Genomic DNA, 11,243 nt, shown 5'->3' with positions numbered 1-11,243 from the left:
CCTCCCCCGTTCATGCTCTCTCTCTGTCCCAAAAATAAATAAACGTTGAAAAAAAAATTAAAAAAAAAATTCTCCAGCTGATACTAAGGGGCAACCAGGTTTGAGAACCACTAACATGGGAAACACTCTCATGGAAAAAAGCTTTCATCTCCCAAAGTCTGGGGAATTAGAGCTAGGGTCAATCCAAGGTCAAATACCAAAAGCAAAATATTAGAAGGGAAGTAATCTAATACTTAGGGTCAAGAAACAGAGGCAGGGGTCCGAAAGGGAAACCAGGATCCAGTGTGGAAGCAAGTTTCATGAAACAGGAAGGGAGGTCGGAATGCCAATGAGAAATCGCAATCCGAACACAGAAGATTGTCAGGCAGAACACAGGGAGCCCTGGGATTCAGAACTTTGGGATTAGTCTAAACCAGGATTCAGAGAAACTTTACCTATACCAGACTCCTGTCTTTAGAGACATGCTTTTATGCAAATTCCTCTATTAGAATTTCAGTTCATTCAGGGTTGAATAGCCTTTTTTTTTCTTTTTTTAGCTTTTAGCAGTTTGCTTTAGTGTCTAGCATTAGATTCATGGCAATCCACAAAATTGAAGTTTTTTACTAGATGATCTTATTTCAATGCAATAATGCCTGTGTGTGTACATGCAAGCTCGTGTGTGTGTGTGTGTGTGTGTGTGTGTCTTTACATTTGTGTGTATATTTTTTGTAGAACTTTTCAAACATTTAACTGTTACTTAACAATATTTATTCCATGGAGTTGAATTTACAACGAAACCTTCTAGGGGTACCTGGGTGGCTCAGTCGGTTAAATATCCAACTCTTGATTTCAGCTCATGTCATGATCTCATGGTTCATGGGTTTGAGCCCCGCATCAGGCTCTGTGCTAACAGCACAGGCCTGCTTGACATTCTCTCTCTCTCTCTGCCCCTCCCCTGCACACTTTCTCTCAAAATAAAAAAATAAACTTAAAAAAAAGGAAAGAAAACCTTCTAAAAATGAGTTTTAAACTTTAGGTAAATTGAAAGGACAGTTGCTATTTTTTGGGTAACAGTAAGACATTTATTTCTTTATAATTTGTTTTCATTCATAAAAAGGACAAAGCACAGTCCTATACTACTCCATTGAAAAAATGATAAAAAATAACTAAAAAAATCAATTCAATATTTATCAGTATCAAATAAAACTACTATCACCTTTCCTGAAATACAAAGAAACAACAGATATGTCTATATCTATATAAAGTTTAATTAAGAATCTTGCGTCTTAAGCAGATGATACATTAGTTAGTTTGACAACAGTTTAAAACTGATGGTCCCAGTCAAATTTGTACAACTGTATGAGGAAATGAAAAGCTTGAGTTATCAGTGTATGAGAGATTTTAATCTACCTTATCTCTGTCACAAATTTAAAATGAAACAACCTCCAAAGTCTGTTTCTTCTTACCTTTCAGAACCATTTCATGCAAAATCTAACCAGTTTTGCTTTTTATTGCAATACATTAGAAATAAAAGGCGAGCATGCATTTGGCAAAAGATTTAGTTGTTGTCGATTATATAAAAATGCCCAACATGGGTCACATTGCAAAAGGAAAACCCCAAAGTGTAACAATGAAAACACAAACATTTGTACAGAAAGCTTACACAGTATTCGTTTCCCTAAAGTATGAAGAGATTTTGTTTCTTTTTCAAATAATTATGTATTTTATGAAATCTGGTAATGATTTTAAGACTGTTGACATACTTCCACTGGGAAATCATCCATTTCACTTATTATTAAAAAGTTTAATTTTATAACAAAGAGTTGAATGTAAACTAATGACATATTTATTGATATTTTCATAATGAAAGCTCTAAACATTTACACATAGATATATAGTACAAAAATTATACAAATTAAAGAAAAGGGGGTAAAGTAGTAATAGTTCTATTTTGCTGCCTGTAAATATTTTTTTATGAACCTATAAGGTATCCTTTCTAAAAAGATAAACTCTATCTCTAATTAGCTAGCAAGGTTGTGCTAATAAAATAGGATTATACCTCCTGAATCATCAGACATTGCACTATTTCATGAGCCAGCTAATCCTTTATTATTCCATTTCTCTCACATCCACACTCAAACACATTTCCTTGCATACCATGGAGAATGAAGAAATGTGCATCTTCCTTTTTACAACTTATGAAAACCTAAAGCACCAACACTTGGGAGACACCATTGGACACATTATTTGTCTCCTCCTGGCCTTCCAGTTTGCATACTCTCAAAGTACCATTAGCAACATATTGATTTGGTATTTTTAGCCAGTTTTCAGTATTGCATTGAAGTGGGAAATGAGTTTACTAGCAAATTAAAAAAATAAGGTATATTGTAGATATTCCAACCTATAGGTGATTTCTTGATACCTTCAATAAAGAAAGCTTTTACTTAGAAATGGAGCACAAAAACAAAGATCCTTAGAATAGTATTAGATCACACTTATACTCACTTAACGTTGTTTATTTCTAGCTGTGTAACGACTGTCACCTCTCAATTAAAAAATGAAAGCATTCTACTTTTCAAAATTCATTATTCTATGTATGAATAAATACAGCAATATGATGATACTCTAGAGAAGAGCTGTGATTTTTGAGGTTTGAAACTGATGATGAGAAAAGCATAAAATATCTTCAGAATATCATATAAAAGTAAAGAAAAACCTTCCTATGGTATGTTAACTTTACCACTAAAAATCTAACGTAAAATTATTACTGATTCTGAAAATCAAGCATTTAGAAAATTACTTACTTCCAAAATAAGAATACTGATACAATTTCTAGAATTTGGTTTTCAATATTCAGAATCTTTCAACTCATTCAGTAAAATGAGTTGCTCATGGAATTTATGTCAAAATGTTTCAGTTATACTCCATTTTTTTTCAAGAAAACTCAAAATGTCATGAATGATAGGGGCCATTCGAAAATATGCAGGACCCGAAACAGAGAATAGTACAAGAGACTGTTTTACTCTTACATTTACCACATACAGTCAACATTTCAACCTCTATTATATTTCACAACTTGTTATTAAATTTAAAGCACCTGTGTATGGTGATTTTACTTTTCACTCTACAGCCTATAGTATTGAATTGAACACTGTAACTTGTCCCATTGGATTAAATCATGCAACTGTCACAGAATCAGGTTAAGTGGTTTATAAGGCATATTGGAACGAGTTAAAAATCATTTTATACCCATTTAAAAGTTTATTCTTTTGGACGAAGGGGTTCCTGAATGCCTCAGTCATAATGTATGTTGTAAATCAGTTGGAGAGTTTGTTAAAGTATCATTTATTTGGCTTAGGGTGGAGCCACAGAAAATGGAAGGAAATATATTCATCATAGGGATGAAGGTGTCCTCTGTGTCCTCTAAGCTGGGCTGGGAGCAGCAGCTGTCACATCACACTCAGAAATCCAGGTAGACAAGGATGCCAAGGGCAGGCAGCAGTAAGCCAAGAAGGCTTGGTGATAGGGTGGATACACCTGCGAAGTAAATAAAAAAGTACATATTATTTCATTGAGAATGGCACTGTTTCTCATTTACCCTGCTTTGGGAAAGGCCAGATTATGTAGGTTGGAAAATCAAATGGTTCCTTTAAAAAAAATTCTCTGTTCTTAAGTAATATAAAGAAAAAAAAATCTGATCAAGAATTTTGTGTGTGAGAGCACGTGACTCTCTACATGTTCTTATAAATCATTTATGATAAGATCACAAATGCTTAGGTTTTCCCTATAATCCAGCTGTCCCAAATGTCTACCAGAAGGTGATAAGTGAAAAAACATAAGGAAATAAGCAAACAAATGAAAAAACACTGAAGGTGTTAAAAAATAAGATAAAAAGATGTACTAAAAATACTAATAATGTTACCTGGTATAAAAACATCATGGGTATATTAGATAAATTTTGCATAATTTCATATCCCAACAGTTTTAAGGCATTTAGGTGCTCAGATACAAATGATTTGAGTAATATATATATAATATAATATATATGTAATATATACATATATATTTATATATATAAATATATAAATAATGTAATGTATAATAATATATAATATATATAATATATAATATATATGTATATATGTATATATATGTATATATGTATATATATGTATATATATATGTGTATATATATATATGTATATATATATATAATAGGTGCTCATCTCAACAGGTGCCCTCCTCAATACCCATCACCCACCCTTCCCCTCCCTCCCACCCCCCATCAGCCCTCATATTGTTCTCAGTTTTTAAGAGTCTCTTATGCTTTGTCTCTCTCTCACTCTAACCTTTTTTTTTTCCCTTTCCGTCCCCCATGGGTTCCTGTTAAGTTTCTCAGGATCCACATGAGAGTGAACACATATGGTATCTGTCTTTCTCTGTATGGCTTATTTCACTTAACATGACACTCTCCAGTTCCATCCACGTTGCTACAAAGGGCCATATTTCGTTCTTTCTCATTGCCACATAGTACTCCATTGTGTATATAAACCACAATTTCTTTATCCATTCATCAGTTGATGGACATTTAGGCTCTTTCCATAATTTGGCTATAGTTGAGAGTGCTGCTATAAACATTGGGGTACAAGTGCCCCTATGCATCAGTACTCCTGTATCCCTTGGGTAAATTCCTAGCAGTGCTATTGCTGGGTTATAGGGTAGGTCTATTTTTAATTTTTTGAGGAACCTCCACATTGTTTTCCAGAGCAGCTGCACCAGTTTGCATTCCCACCAACAGTGCAAGAGGGTTCATGTTTCTCCACATCCTCTCCAGCATCTACAGTCTCCTGATTTGTTCATTTTGGCCACTCTGACTGGTGTGAGGGGGTATCTGAGTGTGATTTTGATTTGTATTTCCCTGATGAGGAGCGACGTTGGGCATCCTTTCATGTGCCTGTTGGCCATCCAGATGTCTTCTTTAGAGAAGTGTCTATTCATGTTTTCTGCCCATTTCTTCACTGGGTTATTTGTTTTTCAGGTGTGGAGTTTGGCGAGCTCTTTATAGATTTTGGAGACTAGCCCTTTGTCCGATATGTCATTTGCAAATATCTATTCCCATTCCATTGGTTGCCTTTTAGTTTTGTTGATTGGTTCCTTTGCTGTGCAGAAACTTTTTATCTTCATGAGGTCCCAATAGCTCATTTTTGCTTTTAATTCCTTTGCCTTTGGGGATGTGTCAAGTAAGAAATTGCTACGGCTGAGGTCAGAGAGGTCTTTTCCTGCTTTCTCCTCTAGGGTTTTGATGGTTTCCAGTCTCACATTCAGGTCCTTTATCCATTTTGAGTTTATTTTTGTGAATGGTGTGAGAAAGTGGTCTAGTTTCAACCTTCTGCATGTTGCTGTCCAGTTCTCCCAGCACCATTTGTTAAAGAGGCTGTCTTTTTTCCATTGGATGTTCTTTCCTGCTTTGTCAAAGATGAGTGGGCCATACGTTTGTGGGTCTAGTTCTGGGGTTTCTATTCTATTCCATTGGTCTATGTGTCTGTTTTTGTGCCAATACCATGCTGTATTGATGATTACAGCTTTGTAGTAGAGGCTAAAGTCTGGGATTTTGATGCCTCCTGCTTTGGTCTTCTTCAAAATTACTTTGGCTATTTGGGGCCTTTTGTGGTTCCATATGAATTTTAGGATCGCTTGTTCTAGCTTTGAGAAGAATGCTGGTGCAATTTTGATTGGGATTGCATTGAATGTGTAGATAGCTTTGGGTAGTATTGACATTTTAACAATATTTATTCTTCCAACCCATGAGCATGGAATGTTTTTCCATTTCTTTATATCTTCTTCAATTTCCTTCATAAGCTTTCTATAGTTTTCAGCATACAGATCTTTTACATCTTTGGTTAGATTTATGCCTAGGTATGTTATGCTTCTTGGTGCAATTATGAATGGGATCAGTTTCTTTGTCTTTCTATTGCTTCATTATTAGTGTATAACAATGCATTTGATTTCTGTACATTGATTTTGTATCCTGCAACTTTGCTGAATTCATGTATCAGTTCTAGCAGACTTTTGGTGGAGTCTATTGGATTTTCCATGTATAATATCATGTCATCCGCAAAAAGTGAAAGCTTAATTTCATCTTTGCCAATTTTGATGGCTTTGATTTCCTTTTGTTGTCTGATTGCTGATGCTAGAACTTACAACACTATGTTAAACAACAGCGGTGAGAGTGGATATCCCTGTCGTGTTCCTGATCTCAGGGAGAAAGCTCTCAGTTTTTCCCCATTGAGGATGATGTTAGCTGTGGGATTTTCATAAATGGCTTTTATGATCTTTAAGTATGTTCCTTCCATGCGGACTTTCTCGAGGGTTTTTATTAAGAAACATTGCTGAATTTTGTCAAATGATTTTTCTGCATTGATTGACAGGATCATATGGTTCTTATCTTTTCTATTATTAATGTTATGTATCACGTTGATTGATTTACGAATGTTGAACCAGCCCTGCATCCCAGGAATGAATCCCGCTTGATCATGGTGAATAATTCTTTCTTTATGCTGTTGAATTCGATTTGCTAGTATCTTATTGAGAATTTTTGCATCCATATTCATCAGGGATATTGGCCTGTAGTTCTCTTTTTTTACTGGGTCTCTGTCTGGTTTAGGAATCAAAGTAATACTGGCTTCATAGAATAAGTCTGGAAGTTTTCCTTCCCTTTCTATTTTTTGGAATAGCTTGAGAAGGATAGGTAATAGCTCTGCTTTAAATGTTGGGTAGAACTCCCCTGGGAAGCCATCTGGTCCTGGACTCTTATTTGTTGGGAGATTTTTGATAACTGATTCAATCTTCGCTGGTCATGGGTCTGTTCAAGCTTTCTATTTCCTCCTGATTGAGTTTGGTAAGTGTGTGCATGTTTAGGAATTTGTCCATTTCTTCCAGGTTGTCCAGTTTGTTGGCACATAGTTTTTCATAGTATTCCCTGATATTTGCTTGTATTTCTGAGGGATTGTAATAATTCCGTTTTCATTCATGGTTTTATCTGTTTGGATCATCTCCCTTTTCTTTTTGAGAAGCCTGGCTAGAGTTTATCCATTTTGTTTATTTTTTCAAAAAAACAACTCTTGTTTTCCATGATCTGCTCTACAGGTTTTTTAGATTCTATATTGTTTATTTCTGCTCTGATCTTTATTATTGCTCTTCTTCTGCTGGGTTTAGGGTGTCTTTGCTGTTCTGCTTCTATTTCCTTTAGGTGTTCTGTTAGATTTTGTATTTGGAATTTTTCTTGTTTCTTGAGATAGGCCTGGATTACAATGTATTTTTCTCTCAGGACTGCCTTCGCAGCATCCCAAAGCATTTGGATTGTTGTATTTTCATTTTTGTTTGTTTCCATATTTTTTAATTTCTTCTCTAATTTCCTGGTTGACCCATTCATTATTTAGTAGGGTGTTCTTTATCCTGCATGGTTTTTCCTGTGGTTGATTTCAAGCTTCATAGCATTGTGGTCTGAAAGTATGCATGGTATGATCTCAGTTCTTGTATACTTATGAAGGGCTGTTTTGTGACCCAGAATGTGATCTATCTTGGAGAATGTTCCATGTGCACTCGAGAAGAAAGTATATTCTGTTGCTTTGGGATGCAGAGTTCTAAATATATTTGTCAAGTCCATCTGATCCAATGTATCATTCAGGGCCCTTGTTTCTTTATTGACCGTGTGTCTAGATGATCTATCCATTTCTGTAAGTGGAGTGTTAAAGTCCCCTGCAATTACCACATTCTTATCAATAAAGTTGCTTATGTTTGTGATTCATTGTTTTATATATTTGGGGACTCCTGTATTCGGTGCATAGACATTTATAATTGTTAGCTCTTCCTGATAGATAAACCCCGTAATTATTATATAATGCCCTTCTTCATCTCTTGTTACAGTCCTTAATTTAAAGTCTAGTTTGTCTGATATAAGTATGGCTACTCCAGCTCCCTTTTGACTTCCAGTAGCATGATAAATAGTTCTCCATCCCCTCACTTTCAATCTGAAGGTGTCCTCAGGTCTAAAATGAGTCTCTTGTAGACAGCAAATAGATGGGTCTTGTTTTTTTATCCATTCTGATACCCTATGTCTTTTGGTTGGCGCATTTAGTCCCTTTACGTTCAGTGTTATTATAGAAAGATAGGAGTTTAGAGTCATTGTGATGTCTGTAGGTTTCATGCTTGTAGCGATGTCTCTGGTACTTTGTCTCACAGGATCCCCCTTAGGATCTCTTGTAGAGCTGGTTTAGTGGTGATGAATTCCTTCAGTTTTTGTTTGTTTGGGAAGACCTTTATCTCTCCTTCTATTCTAAATGACAGATTTGCTGGATAAAGGATTCTCGGCTGCATATTTTTTCTGTTCATCACATTGAAGATTTCCTGCCATTCCTTTCTGGCCTGCCAAGTTTCAGTAGAGAGATCCGTCACAAGTCTTATCAGTCTCCCTTTATATGTTAGAGCATGTTTATCCCTAGCTGCTTTCAGAATTTTCTCTTTATCCTTGTATTTTGCCAGTTTCACCATTATATGTCATGCAGAAGATCGATTCAAGTTACGTCTGAAGGGAGTTCTCTGTGCCTCTTGGATTTCAATGGCTTTTTCCTTCCCCAGATCAGGGAAGTTCTTAGCTATTATTTCTTCAAGTACACCTTTAGCACCTTTCCCTCTCTCTTCCTCCTCTGGAATACCAATTATGCGTAGATTATTTCTCTTTAGTGCATCACTTAGTTCTCTAATTTTCCCCTCATACTCCTGGATTTTTTTATCTCTCTTTTTCTTAGCTTCCTCTTTTTACATAATTTTATCTTCCAGTTCACCTATTCTCTCCTCTGCCTCTTCAAGCCGAGCTGTGGTTGTCTCCATTTTATTTTGCAGCTCATTTATAGCATTTTTTAGCTCCTCCTGGCTGTTCCTTAGTCCTTTGATCTCTGTAGCAAGAGATTCTCTGCTGTCCTCTATACTGTTTTCAAGCCCAGTGATTAATTTTATGACTATTATTCTAAATTCACTTTCTGTTATATTGTTTAAATCCTTTTTGATTAGTTCATTAGCTGTCGTTATTTCCTGGAGATTCTTTTGAGGGGAATTCTTCCGTTTCCTCATTTTGGATAGTCCCTGGAGTGGTGCAGGACTGCGGGGCCCTTGCCCTGTGCTGTCTTGAATAACTTGCATTGGTGAGCTGGGCCGCAGTCAGACCTGATGTCTGGGGCCTCTGGGGCCACAGTCAGACTGGTGTGTGCCTTCTCTTCCCCTCTCCTAGGGGCGGGATTCACTGTGGGGTGGCATGGCCTGTCTGGGCTACTTGCACACTGCCAGGCTTGTGGTGCTGGGGATCTGGCGTATTAGCTGGGGTGGATTGGCAAGGTGCACAGGAGCAGGAGGGGCAGGCTCAGCTCACTTTTCCTTCGGAGATCCGCTTCGGGAGGGGCCCTGCAGCACCTGGAGGGAGTCAGACCCACCACCAGAGTGATGGATCCTCAGAAGCACAATGTTGGGTGTTTGCACGGTGCAAGAGAAGTTCCCTGACAGGAACTGGTTCTCTTTGGGATTTTGGCTGGGGGATGGGCGAGGGATATGGCGCTGGCGAGCACCTTTGTTCCCCACCAAGCTGAGTTCTGTTGTCTGGGGCTCAACAACTCTCCTCCCGTTGTCCTCCAGCCCTCATTCTCTCCGAGCAGAGCTGTTAGCTTATAACCTTCCAGATGTTAAGTCCCGCTTGCTGTCCGAACACACTCCATCTGTCCCCTCCACTTTTGCAAGCCAGACTTGGGGGCTCTGCTCTGCTGGCGGGCTGCCCCTCTGCCCCAGCTCCCTCCTGCCAGTCCGTGTAGCATGCACTGACTCTCCGCCCTTCCTACCCTCTTCTGTGTGCCTGTCGCCTATGCTTGGCTCCAGAGAATCTGTTCTGCTAGTCTTCTGGTGGTTGTCTGGGTTATTTAGGCAGGTGTGGGTGGAATCTAAGTGATCAGCAGGATGCAGTGAGCCCAGTGTCCTCCTACACCACCATCTTCCTATTCATTTCTCTGTATTCTTGATAATAGTAAATAACCTATTCGAATTTTTATATAAGGAAAAATTGCTTTGAGATACTATGTTATGAATTAAAAATAAAAATGATGTCATGTACTCTGGACTTGAATGACATCTTGAGCTAATCATTACATCTAGAAGGGTTCCTTCTGTTGTCCAGTTTATGGGTGCAGGTATTGCCCACGTTGGAATTCTTGAGAAAAGGCTAACAAAGGGGATCAAGAAGGCACATTCTTCTTTTCCACTCTCCACATCTATTAGGCAGTATCTTCACTGAACACACTACTGGGATGAATGCTGAGCTAAAAACTACAGTCAACAGCTCATAAATATAATAGATGTGTGTCAAGTTATAGACACAAGTTATAGGAGTTATTCTGATACCTTAAAACATTATTAGCTACCATGTTAACAGTGACTCCAAACAGCCCTTTCTGTGGAATATTCCTCTTGTATTAGGAAGAGTCAGGGCATTTATCTTGACTCTCTAGTCATTAGAAGCACATTCCCATTCTCCACAGGATGGAAGATGACTGTGTCTATCTGCAAACATGTATTTCACTAGTACCCTGTTAGTAGCATTGAGTACTGCATGGAAAACTTAAGAGAAGTATCATTTGACACAGACAAAAAAATAAGCATGACGGTGAGGGTCAAAAGTGTGGGCAAACAAGAAGGGCAATATAAGTGGCTGCTTATAGTCCATTAATGCCGATGCTGCATAACATTATCAATTGTGATGATAACACTAATAGCAAACTATGAATGCTACTACTTCCTGATCTACAGCCGTAAGACAGACACTACGCTGGCCAGTTGTATATATTATGACGTTAACACAACAGCCTGTGATGCTAGGTCTTACCATCCTGCTTTTATAGATTAGGTAACTCAGTGTCAGGTAAAATGACTTGTTCAAAGCCAATTGCCAGTAGACTGGCAGAGCCAGGTTTCCATCTCAGATTGGTCAGGCCCCAAAGGCCGTATTCCATTTTCTGCCACTTTCTACAGATAGCTTTGGAAAAGGATCAGTTCTAGAAATGCATAAGGACGCTACCCTCCACACTTAAAAAGGCACAGAAGGAAAATTATATGAGACATATGAGAAAGCACAGCACCTAAGTTGTTTCAAAGAGTCTTTGGATTCACGTAGTATTTTTTCATTCTATTTTTCTACATAGATATTTTAAAAATTATGCCACAGTCCA

The 11,243-nt window shown here is 37.6% G+C and overlaps 1 protein-coding gene across 3 annotated transcripts in view; it reads right to left on the bottom strand.

The window, feature by feature from the left end:
• Positions 1–1,227: 1,227 nt before the first annotated feature.
• CNTN1 (contactin 1) overlaps positions 1,228–11,243 on the bottom strand; it is a 365,959-nt gene continuing 355,943 nt past the window's right edge. For all 3 annotated transcript variants that reach the window (XM_043563335.1, XM_043563337.1, XM_043563336.1), the window contains one exon: positions 1,228–3,516. In XM_043563335.1, coding sequence (XP_043419270.1) covers positions 3,440–3,516 — 77 coding nt within the window. In that variant the 3' untranslated portion in view covers positions 1,228–3,439. The remainder of the gene's footprint in view (positions 3,517–11,243) is intronic.

Source organism: Prionailurus bengalensis, chromosome B4 (assembly GCF_016509475.1).
Source record: "Prionailurus bengalensis isolate Pbe53 chromosome B4, Fcat_Pben_1.1_paternal_pri, whole genome shotgun sequence".
Classification (NCBI taxonomy): Eukaryota; Metazoa; Chordata; class Mammalia; order Carnivora; family Felidae; genus Prionailurus; species Prionailurus bengalensis.
Note: the sequence above shows the minus strand (reverse complement) of the source record. Positions and strands in the feature narration are given on the sequence as shown.